Raw genomic sequence first — 20262 nt, 5'->3', positions numbered from 1 at the left:
TTTGTTTGTTTGTTTTCATTTTGTCACAAAACAATGAACTCTGAGTCAAAAGTCCCCGCCTCGCCGACCTAAATTATTTGTTTACGATCTAAACGTGGTGGCTACACATCGGAATTATTTTTTTTATTGTGCATATGAATGTACCCGTAAATGATCGCGCTTGTAGTTTGAAAATATACTCCAAGGCCAAAGTAAAAAAGGGAGATTTATTCTTACAAGAAAAGAAAATCTTATATTTAGCAAGAAGAAATTAGTCTATTTCCTAGATTAAGATATTAAATTTATTCACGTAATATTACACCCCCTAGAAAAAATATGATCTTATTTTCCTCAAATTAAATCTTTATGCAGAACTATTTTTGTATACAAGTACATAGCAGCTCTATGATGATGATTATAATGATGAAATGTAAAAGTATGCAACGATTTAATAATTTTATACTTACTGCTTTGTGCATGTCTCCCCCCCAAAGATTGTATCACAGACTGCTGTATGTGTATCACTTGCAAGCGTTAATAAATACTTTAAATGATTTCATTTCTCTCACCAAATGAATAAAATCTTTGTAAAGGCTGAATTTCTCAAATGGATCGCGTCTTTAATCACTTCACTGGTTTCTTTTATATCAAACAAATTGTTTTAGGTTATTCACCTGACATGTTTCGGCGGTTTCTTCCGCCTTCATCAGAGTGTCACAGATGTGATGGTGACGCGTCTTTATCAGCTGATGGATGAAGGCGCGGCTCACCTGTCAGATTTGACAGGTGAGCCACGCCCTCTGCTGTCCATTCACCTCTCCAGAATGCTGTTCCAGGTTTGAGAGAGCATATAGGCTCCCTCATCCCTGTTGATGGTTCTCGGGCCCCGCTTGCGGATCTCGATAGCCTCCCTGATCCAACGCTGAACATTAAATTCACCCATGAAGAAGAAACAGACCAAGCCATAGCCTTTCTAGACATCAACATACACCATACAGACAACGGAGACATAAAAATAAAAGTACACAGAAAACCCACACACACCGACCAATACCTCCTCTGGACATCAGAACATCCCACTATACATAAACTGTCAGTTGTCAGAACACTATACGAACGCACAACAATAATCACGGATCCGGAGGACGTAGCACAGGAAGAACAATACATACAACAGGCACTTAAAAAATGTCAGTATCCACAATGGGCAATAACCAAAGGTGCAGAACAGGTAAAAAACAAAGGATACAAAACACAGGGGAAAAGAAAGAAACAAACACGGAAACAAGAACCCAGCGGAATGGTGATTTTGCCGTATGTGAGAGGAATTACGGAACGCATCAAAAGAGCCATGAATAAACACAACATAACCACACCTATCAAACCACATACAACACTCCGTCAAATACTGGTCCACCCAAAAGACAAAGTCAACCCGGATAACAAATGCAATTCCATATACGAAATTCCATGCAAATCATGCAATAAATCATACATTGGAGAGACAGGGAGAAACTTCATCACAAGAAAAATAGAACACAAGAAGGAGTGTGAGAAGGAGACGGCAACAAGACAAACAAGAGCAATAAAACTACAAGCAGAACAGGAGCACTACAAGTCAGCCATAACCGATCACTGCAAAAGAGAAAACCACATCATGGACTGGGAGAAGGCCAGAGTCATCCGCACTGAAGAAAATAAACATCAGCGTTGGATCAGGGAGGCTATCGAGATCCGCAAGCGGGGCCCGAGAACCATCAACAGGGATGAGGGAGCCTATATGCTCTCTCAAACCTGGAACAGCATTCTGGAGAGGTGAATGGACAGCAGAGGGCGTGGCTCACCTGTCAAATCTGACAGGTGAGCCGCGCCTTCATCCATCAGCTGATAAAGACGCGTCACCATCACATCTGTGACACTGATGAAGGCGGAAGAAACCGCCGAAACATGTCAGGTGAATAACCTAAAACAATTTGTTTGATATAAAAGAAACCAGTGAAGTGATTAAATAAGGAAAAACAAAATGAACTTAGTACAATTATGGATCGCGTCTTTGATTGACCTACTTTGCATTTAGTTTGAAAGTACAACTTTTTCGTGACGGAAATTCCGCTGTCGCAGTGGCGGCAACCGTGAAACACATCTCCGGGTTCGCTTCCAAATCTAAACATGACCAACTGTAGTTGTTATCAGTAGCCAATTGCCTCCATGTAAAAATAGGCATCTTATATTGAAAAAAGGATGTCAGTGGTTACGGTTCAGTTGGGTCAGTGCGGCAATCAAGTAGGTCTGGAGTTGTTTGATACCCTTTACAATGACGTTCAAGCATGCCAGAAGAAAACATACGCTACTGCCAGCTGTGAACGCTTTTTCTACCAAACCGAGGATGCAGGTAACACGTCTCCTATTGCGTGTCATTTTATATCGACTTTTACCCACTTTCCCTTGATAGTTGTACTGTTACGTTTTTCAAAACAAGCAATGTTGCAAACCGTCGAATCATGTTTGTTTGTGTCAGAAAAGTCGCAAGACACACGTGATGTCACAACCCGAAAGTAGATGCGGAGGGTCCCGGAAGAATAACTCCGGGAGTGCATGACAGTGGCAGAGAAGGCTAGAATAGTGTCAAGCTACAGCAGGATTATTTTCAAGGGGATTTGTAGTTTCAAATATTGCATTTTAAATACTGTATATTATTTGTGACAACAACCACAGATTGATACTTTTTTATTTCCATCTTTGATTTAGATCTTGTTGCCAGGGCAGTGCTGATTGACATGGAGCCAAAGGTCATCAATCAGAATTTCAGCAAGACTGCCAAATCTGGCAAGTGGAAGTATGACGATGCATCAAGCTTCAACCAGTGGCAGGGGAGTGGGAACAACTGGGCCAACGGGTGAATTGGCCACGTTTTATGATTTATGTCAAAAGTGTAATTGTAAATTACAACTAGTTAACTAGTATATTTTTTATTAGAAAAAAAAAGGTGGGTATGGGCACAGGCTGCATAGTGTCCTAGCATAACTAGGTTTTGAATCCGAACAATGGCTTTTCTGCTTTCCTCCCACATTCCAAACATAATTGACAACTCCGCATAATGAAGAGGACTGTTTAAATATCAATTGTAATTGAATTAGGACATTTCTTGCAGCTGTGATTGTTTTTTTAAATTGTAAAAAATAAATGCATATATATTTTTAGTCATGTACTCTTAAATATAAAAACAAATCCTCAGTAATATTCTGCATGACTAGCTCAAAACTTGCCTCCAGGTTTTACATCCAGGGCCCACGTCACAGAGAAGCGATGGAAAATATCTTGCGGCGTGAGGCGGAGCGCTGTGATGGACTGCGTGGTTTCTTGGCCATGATGAGTGTGGCGGGTGGGACGGGTTCTGGAGTGGGCACCTACGTCACTCAATGTCTGCGGGACGTCTACCCCAAATCCTTCATTGTCAACCACCTAACCTGGCCGTACGGCACAGGCGAGGTATGAAGACTTGGTATGAAGATGTGCTGTTAAAAAGGAATAACCACTGTGTGGCTTTCAGGTGATTGTCCAGAACTACAACTCGGTATTGACACTGGGTCACCTCTACCAGCTGTCGGATGGTCTCCTGGTGCACGAGAATGACACGGTGCACAGGATTTGCAGTCAGCTGCTCCATATTAAAGACATCTCCATTGCTGATATCAACATGGTGATCGCTCATCAGCTGGGCACCATCCTTCAGCCTGTGCTCACTGCTGACTCCAACGGAGTCTACAGCAGGAATCCTCTTGGTGAGAGACACACTGCATGATTGATTTGCATTTCCAAGACTTAACACATGACAGTGAACTCACACATCTCGGTGCCATGGAACTGTGATGAAGTGAGTTGAAGATCTTTATTCATACAGTAGTTGATCTCTGCTTTGCCCTCAGGTGAACTTGTGAGCGCCCTCGCGTGCCACCCAGAGTACAAGCTGCTCAGTGTGAGCACCATACCACAGATGCCGAGTTCCTCCATCGCATTCACCAATTTCAGATGGCCAGCTCTGATCAAACACCTGCGCCAGATGCTCATCTCCAACACCAAGATGGAGGAAGGCAAGTGTAGCCAAAAAAGGGTTCTGTTAATTCTCAAGGCTAATTGAGAGTCCAGTCTGTAAAATGCATGAATTGTTTCGGGGGGGTCGCAACAGGATTTCATGTTCATGAATTTACATGCTCAATATGAATACAGCCCAACTCAATTTATTAAGTTTCTTTTAACAATTTGTTAGATGGAAAAACAGTCCTATGAATTTTGCAAATGAGACTCGTCACTCAAAAATATGTAAACTCCTGAATAAATGAATTGAAAAAGTTATTGTAGTGATTGGAGCAGCAGTAGCTCATCTGTGAGGACTTTGCAACTGGAGTGTCACAATCCTACAAAAAACATTTGCCATTTTAGCATTATTGTTAACATTGTTAACACATCTGTCAGAAGCTTATATGATATAATACGTTGACAGGTATAGACTGGCAGGTACGTCCATTGGCTGTCTCAGAGCGGAACAGGATTCGGACTGGATCCAGTGTCAACACTTCCTTGGCCAATCTGCTCATACTGAGAGGCAAAGACGTGTTCAGTGCAGAGACAGGTTGGACAGATCAGTTCAACATGTACACATTTCACACCTTTGTTCAAAGTACTAACGTGAACCTAAACTCCACGACACTAGGTAACTTTGCCGATGCAGCCCTTTACAGCTCGTGGCTCTCGCCGAAAGACGCTTTCAACGTTTGGAAATGTCCAGTGTCATTTAATAAGTACGAAAAAACGGCTACGTTGGTCAGCAACAGTCAAGCTCTGATCGAACCATTGGACAACATAGTGAGAAAAGCTTGGAGTATGTTTGCTGCAAGGTGGGTTTAACCACATTAGTTGTTCTTCATATGGTTAGATTAAAAAAAATATTGTAGAGTATCAAATATCAGTGTATGACCATTCTTGTCATGTTTTTTTGTGGAAGTTATTGTGTTATTTTTTTGTTGCAGGGCCTACATCCATCAGTACACAAAGTTTGGAATCTCAGAAGAAGATTTCCTTGAAAGCTTTGCTTTTGTAGAGCAAATACTTTCCAGCTACAGTCAACTTGGCTGTAACGGATAAAACAGAATGGCCGCTGTGTTTTTACTTCAAGGACTCCAAAAACACATGAACAATGCATGCATGCTGTAAATACTGTACATAGTTTTTTTTTATCTATAGGTCTAATAAATCATTTTGTTGCTCGAAGCATGTGAAATACAACAGAATGCAATTTCAAAGGAACAACACTCACATATTGTCAATCGATTTATTGTCTAGTAATTCAAACAACATCTTTAGCATGGGTTATATTAAAGACAGTCCATTACCCCAAGTTCAGTACATGCTACATAATAATTGAAAGGCAGTTGATGATGACCCACAACTTCAGTCAGCTTACAGACCACTGTTGCCACGTGAGACTTAACAGCCAACACCAGTCTGATAAGCTAGCTGAGAAGGTGGACACTTGATGGTCACTGGCAGGCTGAAACAAGAATTATGAAGAATAGGAGGCCAACATTGAACCACTGATACCAACCGTAACTTGGACGCAGCCATCTGTGGAAAGCGGTGCTAATTTGTTCACTTACCTCCAAGATGATCATTTCTTCAAGAGACATATACATTTCTAACAATAAGCAAAGCAATGAATCACGCAGTGTCATTATTGAGTTTATATATGATCCAATCCAATGTCTAATTTTACATAACAGAATTAGAAATGGTTCTAGTTGCCTTAAAGTACAGTGTCACTGCAAACTGTCATTTGTTGGATTCAAGGTGTCTCCTGCCCATATAGTATTAGAATCCAAATACATAAAGTCCATGATTAAGTTATCTACACGATGTGCAAACCAACAACACAATTTACATTGATATTGCTTTTTCCTTTTTTTTTTTGGAGAACTGACAATTCCAGTAAATAAAGTCAAAAATATGAATATCCCAACCCTGAAAAGAGCAGTTATCCTGGCAGCACACCGCACACAAATCAACAACCACTCATACATTAATATTACAAAATTAAATAAAAAGTCAAGAACTACTGTCAAGGGAAGAAGTCAAGACTTTCCCATCCTTGCATAAGGCATCGCATCTGATAGGCAGTGCCTGTACACAGAAGACACCACCACCGAACACTCCATGTGTGAGGTCAAAGTATGGAATCATCGGAAAGTAAGACCATTAAATTAGCAGGATAACCGGGTGCTTTGCGCACAGTGAGTGAGACGAGACAATTTACAAAAATGATGAGACGGATGTTCAAATGCAGACACGCACATACCAAGGACACAGTCCGCTTTGGAGCGCGCAGCCTTCTGAGCGTGGAGGGTGAGGTTTGGCGGCAAGTCATGAGCGGACACGGCTGCAGGTGCACAGTCACTTCTTGGATGTCTGTACCGCCTGTTGTCACTTGGTTTTCTCCACCAAGTGCCTTTGCTGCTGAAGCCGCTTGGCATAACTCTGAGCCATGGAGTTGACAATGGAGATGACAAAGTAGCAGACCATGACCAGCACCAGCTTCTCAAACAGCCAGGAAAGCCAGTTATCATCCTGGAAAGCAACAGTGACAGTAGATCATTGATTACCACACCAGAATACTGCAAAATGAAAGGTTCATGATTATACAAATGCAGCAAAGACAAATCATTTTTCTGATAACTTAGACAATGCTTCCCAGCTATCATGCAAGTCAGCATTTGCGCTTCCAGAATATTGTGGTATTTTGAAGCAACCTTTGAGTTTTCACAGTTTAAAATACAGTGCTATACAAATAAGCTGGTCTTGCCTTGAAAAGTTGCTTCTCATTAATAGCAACTCAAACATTATGGAGATTCTAAAAATTGAGGAATTGTGTCTATAATTACATATATATCTAAACTTTTTATTGTACTTAAACGCCATTGTGATGACAGGCATAAAGGAAAAAATAAAATAATACAATGTAGCCTCACCCACATTAGTGTTAAAATACTTTTGGACATAATCAAGTGCCGAGCCATGTAACTATCATGTCTAGTAATTAACCCGAAGTAACCAAAGTTCTTCATGTGAGATGAAAGATAACTGTGTGCAAATGAAATAGGTTGTCCTTACCGATGACTTGCTTCCTTGGCCATGATGCAGCTTGTTCCTTTGTGCTTCCAGGTACTGGCTGAAGGGCTTCTGGAGTGACGGTCCTACTTTGGGTATAGACCTGGCAAAAAACAAATCAAAACAGAGCTCAGAATGACTATTTGTACTTACCCAGATATCTATAAAGGAACAAAAAGACTTTTTCTATTCATTTTCAAGCAAAGATTCCAAGAGCAGCCATCCTACATGTGAGTCCAGTAGGAGGAGAGGCAACTGAAGCACTTGGTCCTCAGCCCTCCTTTTATACTCCTTAGCTCTCCTCAGGCTCTTGTGTCAGCCGCTTCAACCGGGAAGTGACTCGACATGATGTCATCACCCTTACCACCATCTGGGTGCAAATACATCTAATCAAGGCATACTTGCATCCTTATTAGGCTGGGTATGCTATCTCTTCAGGTGACGGAGCAAAACACAATGGGCCCATGATTTATGTGCTTTAAAAGCAATTTATTTATTTAAAAAAAAATAATAATAAAAGTGAGTGAATCACTGAATATAGGATTAGTACAAAAGGTTACTGTCTAGACTCGACCAAGCAAAACTAGACACTACTAACCAACATCAATGATGGCTGATTTCACTTAGACTGACTTGTTACCGCGTCATGTTATTATACTCTACAATAGGCCGTGCATCACAGCGAGTCAGCAGGATTCTATCAGAATGTCACTGATTTCCCAAAACAGAAGTGGGATCCCTATTCAGCCATCTACTGAGGTCTGAGTGTCATCAAAGTCCATCCATTCTTTGTGGGCATTGTAACAAGTTATTTATTGGGCGTAAGGTTAATTTGAGATGATTTTATACTGTGGTGTTTGTTATACTATGCTGAGATTAGATCAGAAAATAACCAAAATACTATCGTTTTTTTCTTTTATTATACGTAAAAAAAATTTCCAATAACATATGACCTAATCATGGCTTGACATCATACAGTTTTCACTTTGACAATATTGTTAACTGGGTAGATTTTGCACCGTTGTTTTTAAGCAATATTGTTTACAACTAGAGTCCAAATGCAGATGACTTGGATATTACATTTGATGTCCAAAACACACAAGATAAATTAGCTATAAGGTAGCTATTGTGGCAGACGGTTTTAATTATTTAAGTCGAGGTTCAAGTTTCCCCACACTGCTAGGGAATATTGTTGAACTGTGTGAGTCATATCAACATGTCTGAATGGGACCTCACATGCCTGACCAACAATACTGCAGAGATGCAAATGTCTGGCGGGAAATGCGGACACCCGTCCCCTCTTCCCCCTCCAGTGAGCGCAGTTACCATATTTTTAGGACTTTAAGTCGCAATAATCAAAAATTCATCATGGGAAAAAAAAAAAAAAACATGTTGCTCTGGAGTGCTCTGGAGTGCAAGTTGTATTTTTGTGGGGGTTATTTGAGAAAAACAGACTAAGAACAGTAGAATTCGAATACACACACAAAATCCATATTGCCTAATTGTGGGGGAATTTGTTAGAAAATACAATAAACATGTTTTAGATCTTATTTTACAATTAAACTCGCAACTTCTACGTAACAGAGGGCCATGGCTTTGCAACAACAATGGATCCAGGTTTCAGGATGACAGCACTTGAGAACCACTGAAGTCAAGCACCTGACTGACTCACATTAAAGATACTTACCCAATGAGAGACACCATTTGTTCCACGATGTGCTTGCTGAAGGTGATGATAACAAACAGCTTCTGTTGACCAATACAACAAAATGCTGTAAAGCAGGAGAATACATCTCGCGACATTGAACTTTTGTATGACATCAGACCAAGGCTAAAATTGACAACAGATCTACCGATGTTTACTAATTGCAAAATCTAAATGTGACAATAAGTTCGATTTCAAGCTGCCAGGAACTTTTTGTGGTTTATAGTGTTAGTGGGGGGCATACTGCAATATTCTTCTCCACTCATGAAAGTGATCAGCATTTGCAAGTGTGACACATAGACCCCCTGGACAAATCTAGACAGGATATGACTTGTAATGGCCTCCAGGTTCAAAGCATACACACAGACAAAGCCATTTTAGTAGGCTAAACTTTCTTCAATAATGTCCACTTTACATCCTCTTGAACCCCCTGCTGTGTGACAGGACCCTTTGTCAGAAATTTGTGATGGTGAGGTCACTGTCTGGTACCACCCAGGGATGGAAAGGTATAAGACTATAAGACTGACAAACGGAGTCAATCAAAGACTTATCAGCCATTTGTGGAGAAGACTGAAAAATGATCTCTTTAATTGGCAAGCTTCTGGCTTCTTTTTTAATCTGTTTTTACTGTTATACATCCTTTATTCCTGTATTAGTTTTTTATCCACTGTGGGTCATGATTACAGCACAATTAGTGTTTTATTTTGGTAGAAGTTGGCATCTACTTGCCAGCTTCTGACAAAGCTGAATGGAGGCACGAACCTGTATGTGCATCTTAATGATGGCTTTCCCAATGAGCGTGGCCCCAAAGAAGGTCCAAAAAGGAACCAGGAAGTGTCCACACGTGATTCCCGCCAAGTCAAAAAGTGGATTTGGGATCTAAAAGAACAGATATCAAATGGTTTGAAAATTGTCCCCTACGTAATGGTAAAAAAATACAAAAGCATTAACACAAATCTTTCCTACCGAAGCACAAGCCAAGATCCCAAAGAATCCCACTTTCTGCACCATGTGTTGGACTCCCATTTTTGCTCTGGTGACAAAATCCTGAAAGAGGAAAGAAGAAATTGTACAAAACTAAGTTACAACATTGCTGTAACCAGATGTGTTCAATTCTCCTTGGGTGTGCCACTCTTCATAATAACGTATAATAAACAGCAATGTAAAAACGGTATGCTGATTCAGGACAAATGTAGTAAACACTAAATCTTTTATTCAACTTCACAATATCAATGCGAGTAAAATAGGGTGATTTAACCATTCGCTTTTTTTTTTTATTTTGTGTATGGCTATGCAAAAAATGTTAGTTTCAGTTGGAATAATGCTAAAATATGTAGTTACATTTAATATACATGTCGTATTTGTATACGATTTTTCCATTTTACGATACAAAATGGAATACGTTTCAAAATACATAAAATATACACATTTAAAATCTATAATTTATTCAATTCATTTCAAATTCCAATACCTGTCAAACATTTTTATTTCCCTCCCTAACAACAGTGTCATATACAGTAGATATTAAATATAAAATATCATACATTCATAAGTAACTCCTCATTTATTAACCAAAGAAATCTAACTGAATTGATCTTTCATAACTAAATCAATCAAGGTCAATGTCCTCTCCACATTAAAACTGATTGTATTGCATTGAATGTACAATATGTCGTGAGAAAATGGTGGTACATATGATCATCATACAATACACATAAGACAATCAAGTTTTCTTATGGTGGCAATCAAGTGTGATCTAATGAGGAGAGATGGGATGATGGCGATTGTGAAAATGTACTGTACACCAGGTTTCTCCAATTACCGTTCCGCTGAGTCAGCATCTGATCTCAGCAGTGTCCAGTCATGTGAACCTGCTTCCTGACAGAGCTGTCTGTCATTCAAATTAGAGACCCGTGAAAAGAGACGGGAGGGCGGGAGAAATGCAGACAGCACAAAGCCCGGAGGATGATTAAAGGGGGAGCAGTGCTCAGGGTGACTCACGCGCACACACAAGGATTTACTGGAAGCGTAAAGAGGGAGGGGCTTCACTGAAGTCACGTGGCAGTATGGGACCAATGACTGGACAATTGTTTCATGGTCAGTTGGCATTATGAGGACTACCCGTTTTGATAGAAGCTGCATATGTGTTGTGCATAATATGTAGGTAAAAGAGGAAATTGAGGTTATGATAAATCCATATTCACAGTGCCTACACCTCACTAACAATGCCTGTTTGCAACGCTGACCTGTGCGTTCTCAGCTTGCTCCAGCATCTCCTCAAACTCCTCATATTCTTCATCTTCAGGGTCAGCCCCAGACTGACGTGCTGCTCTGGCCATGAAGTATGGAGGCAGTTCTCCGATGGCAGTGCCTGCACCCTAAAAAGACACATGAGGTATGAACTGCAGCTTTCTGAGGAACACGCACTTGAGATTTTGGTAAGAACAAGGTTGGCCGTATTTCTGCGCCGGTAGAAATGCTGGCCTAAATGCCTGAGGTCAATTCTGTGTGACCTGCTCCTGGCACTAACCATCACTTTTTCCCCAATATTAAAAACAACATCCACTTACCCACATGCAGGCTTCCAGGCGGACCTTCGACATGATAGAGAAGAGGGAGATACTTCCCTCAGCCCCTGCAAGTTGAGGACACACAATCTGGTCTGGGTATGGAGGCTCTGGGAAATCTGTTGAGCTGCACTCATAGGCTGCCAGTGTCACTGATGCTATATGAGGGCCCTTAGAGAAACAAAAAAATAAACACATTCAATCTACTACTGTATGTTACTTTGTAGCTTAGGGGACAAAATGAACAATGCAAGGGAAGTACTGGAGTGCTAAAGTTGTGTGCTGGCTATGGTAAGTTTACTTTGAAAAATATAATGCAAAAATCAAACAAATTATTATATATTATGGGCATTTATGGCTGAAATGCTTTGGAACTTTTTTTAAAAGTCATGTTTTTGGACCGGTGCAGTAATTTTTCAATAATATTTTCAGCACATCCATACAATACGAAATTATTGAACACAAGCAGTATCACCTCCCTGAAGCTAGAGACAGACAGTGGCTGAGTCACAAAGTGTAGTCTGCCATGTCATCTTAAATGTCTGAAAAGATGCGTTGTTGGGCTTCACCACCTGGCTTCAATAAGAATGGGCCCACCTGTAGCCACACCACAGCGACTGCATTATGCCGCCTTCAAGTGAGAGAAGCAACTCTGACACAAGACGGACAGTGTACGATTACACCGTGATGACGGCAACCTGTCCTGCAATCTGAAGCTGCGCTATTATGTCACACAAGAAAGAATTCAAACAAACAATTTAGCCATTGATAGTGTTTATGTATTTCAAAGGAATCTGTAGTAACGTCCAAAAATGAAGACTGTGATTCAAAATAAGAGAATCATCTGATTAAATCCCCTTTCCATGAACAAAATGATGCCATCATTGTCTTTGGGGGATTACACTGGTGGTGAGAAAATGCTCTCCACCACCCCCCATCCACCAAATAAAATCACTCTCAGGCCCAGTAGCAACACCCCAACAAAATTATTTACAAACATATGCCTCCATTAAAACAGTTTTTTTTTTGGTTGACATTCTTCACTGCCACCAATAATATAATAAAACAAAAAAATAGATAATGGAAGCCATGTTTCATACTGGCGGTCAAACCTCCCTCACACACACACGGGCACGTGCGCGCGCACGCACGCACGCACGCACACACACACACACACACACACACACACACACACACACACACACACACACACACACACACACACGCACACGCACACGCACACGCACGCACGCACACGCACACGCACGCACGCACACACACACACACGCACGCACACACACACACACACACACACACACACACACACAGAGATGGGCGACCAGATTAGGTCACCTTCTCCACATGAATCACACGACCACTAACATAGATGTTTTCAGATCTCCTTGTGTGCTTTGTAAGCTAGAAACTGTGTGAAACAACAAAAGGAAAAAATAAGGGGATGGAAATAGCTGAATCATGTGCCCAGTGTAAGCACATATTACCAAGCCAATTTATAGCCTCCCCATCTGCTTGCATCTCTGGATTCCTCATCTTTCCCAAGAACCACACACATACACACCCTCACACACAAAAAAATCCCACCACTTTAAAGTTATGCGCGGTCATTCAGCAACTGCTTGTTGAAGGACATGATATTTTACTGGGGTAAACAATGAGTACGGAATATGAAAATCAAGGTCAAATTAGAAGTGAAGCAGAAATCTGAGGAGCCAATCTAAATATTTTGTAGGGATATTCAGTAAAAAGTACCCAGTCGCTGTCCAACGAAAACAATGGATAAAAAGACACTCATTGGGAGACAAATGTGCTTCATGACAGCATCAAAAGTCACCAGAATATACTAGTAGTATCATAACTAAGACTAAATACTGGAACATTTTTATACTTCTGGGAAATGTTGAAAGCGCTTTGTTCCATCCAATTATACACTGCAAGACGAAGCAAGATGGCTTCTTAGAACTGTATTTCAAGAAACGATTCTCGCTCTAACTTGATGGGTCAAAACTTTCTGCAGAGCAGTTTTCTGTGATTCATCCATATTTCAAAGAACGGAAAATGTTCTTGAGCTGATCAGACTTCCATGAAAGGCTAAATGAATAACAAAAGTCAACCAAATTGCAAAACCTGAGAGCTGTGTTGTATGTCTAGATGTCCATTAGCAGTGTGTTTCGAAACAAATGTCAGGCGAACACCAAATTGAGAAAAACCTCCCGCTTCCCATTATCAAATAGGGCCTATATTTAATCAGTATATCACACAGTGACGGTATTAGTCCCAATCAACAACCTTAGCTGCTAGTGCTTGGAAAATCTGGGAAAATCAGCCATTAGTAGAGTGGCTGTTGTTCAACTGTATTTTTCCATGATGTTCAAACTTCAAAGTAAATCCTGCATTCATATTTGCAAGATAAATACCATGCGTGCCATCTTTCCCAAACATAACTGGAATCTTACCAGATAAAGAAGGAAGGTGTGCAGACCAGTCCCAAGGCCAACAGAGGACAGAATACCTAAACCTACCCAGTACGCACACCAGAGGAACTTCTTCTCTAGGTACTGGACATACTAAAAAACAAAAAGAACAATGATTTGGATTTGAAAAATGAATACCAATATCTTGACACACACTTCTTACATAACACATTTCTTCAAATTATATTGAGGTTAGTATAAAAATGTGTAAAAACGCTGCACGTATTAATGATTTAATCACAATATTTAACAACAACGATCTAAACATGTAAGAAATAAATAATTAATCAAATGTGTCCAGTATATGGAACTGTTTTAAAGGGTGACTTATCTGTAACCTTTAAACTGGTGATATAGGAATGGTGCTGTTTATCTTTCACTCACACGCACAGACAAAACTCAACCTTACTTTTTGATGTGATCCTTCTATGGAGTAGGCGGCAGAGAAGAAACTACATAACACCAAAAATAAGAACACAATGCTTCGTCGTTGCCAAAGCCTGAGAAAGAGAACACATAAACAAAAATCGTCACATTTTAATTCTGTCTTTTTCATTAGGTCATGGACTCTTGAATTTTACACAAGAGGAGGACAAAGTCAACAAACTGCCATTACATGGGTAAAAAGTCAAGTGTGTAAAAGATGATTTAAAAAAAAAAAAAAAAAAAAAAAAAGACAAAAAAAAAAAAAAAGGAGAAAAACCAGTTGAGCTTCTTACTTTATTGTCCACTCCTTTAGCTTGATTAAGGTCTCTAGAAGGAAGTAATGTAGTGTAATAACAGGTCTCCTCCATAACACAAGAGACAGGCGCTCTTCCTTATCTTTCTGTCGCCTCTCTCTTATAGTTGAATCTGCAAACAAACCACAATTCTGATGATCCAGACGTTCTGTACTTGCATCTGCACCAATTACTACATTATGTTCAATGATCAATGCTGAATGCATACTGCATCTGATCCAATTCTGTTCTGTGACTTTTACAACCAAAAATCGACCTGCTTGCTGACTTGCGCAATCATCAATTTGCAATCACGTGACAACAGCGGAGTTGTGTGACAACGATTAAACGAACTGAATTTCGCAATAATAAATCGGAATATTTCTAATCACCAACCTGTGGAGTTGCCATTCTGTTTTTCTTTAGTTCCTGTGCGTCTTTGAGGTTTGTCACAACTGTCTCCATTGGCTGCCATGTCAGTCAATGTTACCTGGAAATTCTGCGACAAGGAAGACAGAGAACACATTAGCATTACAAGTTGTTCGAGCAACCACAGTGTCAGTCGACTGCAGTGTTTAAAACCACAATATATATATATATATATATATATATATATATATATATATATATATATATATATATATATATATATATATATATATATATATTAGGAAAAGAAAACGAAAGGTTTCTGAGTGCCACCACACTCTTTCGTCAACACTTGCCAGAAATAACCTTGCTAGTTAAGCTAGGCAGTGGCAGTGTTCATTATGGGACATGATTGCAACACACTTCTTCACCCCCACTTGCTAACCGGTTAGCCAACCCGGTGAGAGTGGGACCTTTGAACGCTACAACCAAACATGCACTTCAGAGGTCAAAACGAACCTCTTAATCGTGATATGAAAAACGCTTCTATGTTCCCGGTAGATATAGTTTTGCCCAAATCGCGTTATATATGGAAATAATCGAGTGGTACTTGTTCAAATGAAATGACAGCCATACCTATTTCCTGCCTTCTTCACCCGGAAACAAACGTGGGACGTCAAAATAAAACCTTATGTGGTTGCTCGTGAACAGAAATATGTAATAAATATATTTTTAAAGAAAAGCACAGAATTTTTGGTGGAATAATTATCAACAGTTAGTACTTACTTTTCAAGCGATCTTCTGGTTTTTGAGAAAAGTCCACTCGGCTTTTTAAATGTACAAAAATATGGCGTTTAGCGGGTACAAAGGCTAAAAGTGCCAAAGGGCTACACACAAGTTAAAATGAAACAGAAAAATAAGTGTGAAAGTGTTCTGTTGTAGAATTACAGTATATGTTGAATCATTGGTTTAATGGATAAAGTGAGAAAGGGGTAGGAATCTAAAAAGCTATGCTTCTTCCTACTCCTTTTCGAGCATTCTTTATTGATTTATTTACTTATGTATTATTATTATTATTTATTTATGTATTTTTTCTGTTTGTTGGTTTATATTTTGTTTGTTTGTTGTATGGACTTATATGTGGCACTTTAGAGTGTGATTTGTTTTGTTTTTTCTTTTTGGTTTTGGATGTTCGGAATAAAGATATCAATCAATCAATCAATAAATCATATGCTTTTAATGTGAAAATTATAGTGATACTAGCGACGATGCTTTGCGGCGCTCAATGAAAATAGTTGCTCTTCATTTCATTTGTTGTAAATGGGTCTATGATGTCTTTGATGCCAGATTTAACAAAGTAAGATTTGGGATGTAAGGTCAGGGTGGACTTGTAAGCTTGAACGTTGGCTGAAGCAGGGGCGTTCAGAGGGGAGGTGAGGGTGGGAAGCCACATTGTTGCCCGGACGGTCAATGATGGTCTACTGACAGTTTTTGTCTTGTTGAAGGGGCATCTACGTTTGATCAAGAGAGCATAAAACAAAAACAAAATACTTATGTCCAGCAGCATCTCAGCGAGTGTCATCTTTAACTAGATCCTTTAGCTATTTTTTAATGACCCAATCACTGTTTGCTATATTTATCAACCAACCGCAGCACATTGCAATTCAGATTAAGACTATAGCAAAGAACAATAGTAATAATAATAATAATTCCAGTGTATTTAAAACCAGATGTTTTAGCATTTGTCATCACACACAAAATAAAAACCTGCAAGCAACAAATGCCAATTTTGTTGCGCAGCAAATATATAATCAGTTAATATCACAGGCTCGAGATATACTGTATTTTTGCTCCGAAACTTCACATTCTAAAATTTTATTTCCATTTCATAATTCTCATTTACATCACATTTTTAAGCTAAAACAATCACATTCAAACAGATTAATACATTTATTGGAAAACACATTACAAAATGTATTTGTACACAGCAAACAACTGTCAGTTGGTTTCATCAAACCGGAGTCAAATATCCATCCTTGAGAACGAACAACTATACAAAGTAATACAACTTCTGCTTAAACAGCATCATAATCATAAACAAGCGTGGTGATGGAAAAAAAGTGCCATGTCTGCTCAACTGCTGCAAATCAACAATACAGGTAAAAATAAAGCTTAATTGAGCAAAACAGATTGATTTCAATTGACAAGATGTAAGGTTAGGTTATACCAGTGGTTCCCAAACTTTTTCAGGCTAGCGCCCCCTTGGCTCCCCAGTGAATTCCTAGCGTACCCCCCCCCCCCCCAGATTTGGTATGCTGCAATTTGAAAAGAGAAAGGTTAAACACAAATGTGTATTTGTGAACCAATTTATTTTTTTTAGCAGTTTTAACTGTTTCAGCAACATAGAATGGTAAATAAACATTCCACCAGTAACCTTCATTGTCTCACACTTAATATTAATGGGATGGATGTGCTTGGTGCAGGGACATAAGCTTCTCAACATCAGGCTGGAACTCGCTAAGAAGAAGTCGTAGATCCCCGCGGTCAGTAATTTTCAGTCGGTTTCTTTGGTTGGAAAGAAGCAAGGTGACTGCACTGAAGCCCCGTTCTACTAAATATGATGTTGGGAAGGCAATAAAGTACATCTTGACCTTGTTCCACAGCACTTGATAGCAGTCAGAGATTTTTTTTTGTAACCAAAAATCTTGATATGACTTTTTGAACTTTGGCCTTAGCTCAATGTCATTTTGAATTGAAATCAGTTCTTCCTCTGCCACTCCAGTTTCTTCACCGTCGACATTTAGGAATGGACTGATCACCCAGTCTGGTATTTCAAGCAATAAAATGTCCTCAAATCTCTCAGACATGTCTCTGTGCAGTTCATCCAGGTGTGTACAATACACTTGAAGGTCATCGTCTGGTATGCCTTTTTCCTTATCCAATTCAGAGAGGCTTGGGAACTGGGAGAGTGCATGGCGAGCTATGTTTCGTTTGAATAACTGTAACTTGGCCAGGAAGGTGGAGATAGCTGATTTGACTTTAATTAGGTTAGCATCATGTCCTTGCAGCTGCAAATTAACTTCATTGAACTTTGTGAATATATCTGCCAAATAAGCAATGTCATGCTTCATGTTTCTTAGTTCATCACACAGAACAGAATTGGAGTCTTGGAAGAATTCAACAACTGTATCAAACAGTGAATAGAAACGTCTCAGGCAGTTTCCCTTTGACAGCCATCTAACTTCTGTGTGCAACACTAAACGTTCAAACTCTTCATCATTATCAGTGCATAGCTGTTGAAACAGTCGGGAATTGAGGGCATGTGCCTTGATTTTATTTATTGCTGTGATAACAGTACTCATTGATTTGTGTAGTGTACCACTCAGGTGTTTTGCGACCAGATGCTGCCTGTGGATTACACAGTGCACTGTAAGTACTCCAGGTACAGCTTTTTTCAAGAAACTAATGAAGCCACGATGACGACCTACCATTGATGGTGCCCCATCTGTTGCACAAGCAAGGATGTTAGAAAGTGGGATGTCTTTCTCTTTGAAAAAATCATCAACGACACGAAATACTGACTCCCCTTTTGTGTCTGTTTCAAGCTGTCTCGCAAATAACAGCTCTTGAACCAAGCTTTCATCTTTGACGAAACGAACATAAGCAAGAAGCAAAGATTCATTGCCTGGCAGAGTGGACTCATCTAACTGTAAACTAAATTCTGTTGTCCTAAGCATGTCAAACAATGTTTCTTCAATATTTTCAGCCATTTCATCTATTCTTCTCTGAACAGAGTTATCACTGAGAGGAATAGCTTTTATAATTTGGTCAGGTGACTTGTGTACAACAGTGTGTAGAACCTCTCTTACTGCTGGTAGAATAAGCTCTTCTCCAATTGTATGAGGCTTACCAGATCTAGCAATCAGCAAAGAGATGTTGTATGACGCTCGCAAACCGTCAGTAGATTGTTGTAAAGTGCCGTTGTCTCGGAGTGACTGAAAATATTCCAAGTTTTTGTCTGCTTTATCAGAGTGCATTTTCTTCAAATGTTCCAAAAGCCTCGAAGGTTTCATAGCTTCATTTGAAAACACTCGATCACACAGTAGACACATTGGTTGCTGTTGGTTGTGTGGTGCTGCGACAAATCCATATTTCAGATACTCCACACTATATCGCCGACACTTCTTTTTTGTTTGCTGTACCAAGGCCATACTTTATTCTGGAACAAAAAAGAAAAACCATGTAAAATACAGCATTTTATCGCATTTCATATATAGGCCTACTTAAAGATAAAAATGACAACATTGAAGGTATGAAAAGCAAGTTTACCCTCTCACGTATTCATTTTCTCCCATTTACTCACAGAAAATGGTGGCGGACGTGATCTAAGGCACGCCACCCTCGCCACCCACACAATGGCACACGCGCGAACACGCATATATGCCCACACACATGCACACACAGGTACAAAGTCATATATGTACATTCGTAACAATATATATCAGTGAATGCACCACCCTAACCAGCTCAACACAACACAACACAACACAACACAACACAACACAACACAACACAACACAACACAACACAACACAACACAACACAACAAACACAACACAACACAACACAACACAACACAACACGGCGCGTTCTGGCGAGTCCCCAATTTCATGTTGACTTGAACTCAAGATGATGTTGACTGCCAGAATGCGGTTTGTATTATAAGATAAAATTCTGAACATTACAAGCTTGAAATTACAAACCTGAGTTTTTGCTTTTGTAGTCTATGCTGTCTATGTAGTGACTATATAGACTTCGGACTGCCGCCCCCCTACCGCCCCCTTCAACTTCTGACTTCGGACTTCCGCCCCCCTACCGCCCCCTTCGTCCTCACCGCCCCCCCAGATCTTTCCACTGCCCCCAGGGGGGCGGTACCGCCCGCTTTGGGAACCACTGGGTTATACGAATGAACCAGATGGCTTGTTCTATTCCTGAACGTAACTCAAGTAGGTCATATTATAGCAGCCGTTTCCTGTTCCACTTTTAGTCATCGTAGTGAAGTGAAGAAAGGAACTTATCCACATCCAAGTCATGTGGGAAACAATTTATGAGGTTTTTCTTTTGCTGCAGGATTGAAAACAGAGTGGGAATTAGATGAGAATTAAAAAAAAAATCATTTCCAAGGTTACATCAAACAGCCCTTAATAACAACAGAAACAGAACATGCATTTTTTGCCTGTCAGTCAAAAAAACAAACAAAAAAAAACATCGTA

At 39.8% G+C, this 20262-nt stretch overlaps 3 protein-coding genes across 7 annotated transcripts in view; 1 reads left to right on the top strand and 2 right to left on the bottom strand.

The window, feature by feature from the left end:
- Positions 1 to 2077: 2077 nt before the first annotated feature.
- Positions 2078 to 5247, top strand: tubd1 (tubulin, delta 1). Of its 2 annotated transcripts, none has more exons than XM_049725491.2 (8): positions 2078 to 2371; positions 2728 to 2815; positions 3252 to 3468; positions 3530 to 3761; positions 3906 to 4070; positions 4481 to 4609; positions 4691 to 4874; positions 5007 to 5247. In XM_049725491.2, the coding sequence occupies exons 1-8, from the start codon at positions 2221 to 2223 to the stop codon at positions 5119 to 5121; spliced, it is 1281 nt and encodes a 426-aa protein (XP_049581448.1). In that variant the 5' UTR covers positions 2078 to 2220; the 3' UTR covers positions 5122 to 5247. The 2 variants fall into 2 exon arrangements, with proteins under 2 accessions (XP_049581448.1, XP_049581447.1); XM_049725490.2 differs by having other exon boundaries at positions 2079 to 2371; positions 2728 to 2875.
- Positions 5248 to 5702: 455 nt separating this feature from the next.
- Positions 5703 to 15687, bottom strand: vmp1 (vacuole membrane protein 1). 4 transcript variants are annotated; one of them, XM_049725494.1, is made up of 12 exons: positions 15626 to 15687; positions 15017 to 15119; positions 14621 to 14753; positions 14311 to 14401; positions 13884 to 13994; positions 11413 to 11580; positions 11089 to 11220; positions 9809 to 9889; positions 9605 to 9721; positions 8825 to 8886; positions 7141 to 7240; positions 5703 to 6597 (listed from the first exon to the last, which is right to left on the bottom strand). In XM_049725494.1, the coding sequence occupies exons 2-12, from the start codon at positions 15093 to 15095 to the stop codon at positions 6454 to 6456; spliced, it is 1218 nt and encodes a 405-aa protein (XP_049581451.1). In that variant the 5' UTR covers positions 15096 to 15119; positions 15626 to 15687; the 3' UTR covers positions 5703 to 6453. The 4 variants fall into 4 exon arrangements, with proteins under 4 accessions (XP_049581451.1, XP_049581452.1, XP_068507561.1 ...); XM_049725495.2 differs by lacking the exon at positions 15626 to 15687 and adding an exon at positions 15509 to 15612; XM_068651460.1 differs by lacking the exon at positions 15626 to 15687 and adding an exon at positions 15289 to 15401 and having other exon boundaries at positions 15017 to 15222.
- Positions 15688 to 16848: 1161 nt separating this feature from the next.
- npat (nuclear protein, ataxia-telangiectasia locus) overlaps positions 16849 to 20262 on the bottom strand; it is a 30327-nt gene continuing 26913 nt past the window's right edge. Inside the window, exon 18 of the transcript XR_007482685.2 lies at positions 16849 to 17209. The gene's annotated coding sequence lies outside the window, so the exon portion shown is untranslated. The remainder of the gene's footprint in view (positions 17210 to 20262) is intronic.

The sequence above is a fragment of the Syngnathus scovelli genome, chromosome 7, assembly GCF_024217435.2.
Source record: "Syngnathus scovelli strain Florida chromosome 7, RoL_Ssco_1.2, whole genome shotgun sequence".
In the NCBI taxonomy this organism is placed as follows: domain Eukaryota; kingdom Metazoa; phylum Chordata; class Actinopteri; order Syngnathiformes; family Syngnathidae; genus Syngnathus; species Syngnathus scovelli.
Note: the sequence above shows the minus strand (reverse complement) of the source record. Positions and strands in the feature narration are given on the sequence as shown.

Excerpts from the sequence above, each read along its gene's own strand:
- vmp1 (XM_068651460.1), bottom strand. The coding sequence starts at position 15,152 with ATGCTAATGTGTTCTCTGTCTTCCTTGTCGCAGAATTTCCAGGTAACA. Across the intron at positions 14,402-14,620 it reads CTAAAGGAGTGGACAATAAA|GCTTTGGCAACGACGAAGCA; the intron begins GTAAGAAGCTCA and ends TCTCTTTCTCAG. Across the intron at positions 11,581-13,883 it reads ACACCTTCCTTCTTTATCTG|GGCCCTCATATAGCATCAGT; the intron begins GTAAGATTCCAG and ends TGTTTCTCTAAG.
- tubd1 (XM_049725490.2), top strand. The coding sequence starts at position 2,221 with ATGTCAGTGGTTACGGTTCAGTTGGGTCAGTGCGGCAATCAAGTAGGT. Across the intron at positions 4,071-4,480 it reads CAACACCAAGATGGAGGAAG|GTATAGACTGGCAGGTACGT; the intron begins GCAAGTGTAGCC and ends ATACGTTGACAG. Across the intron at positions 4,610-4,690 it reads CGTGTTCAGTGCAGAGACAG|GTAACTTTGCCGATGCAGCC; the intron begins GTTGGACAGATC and ends CCACGACACTAG.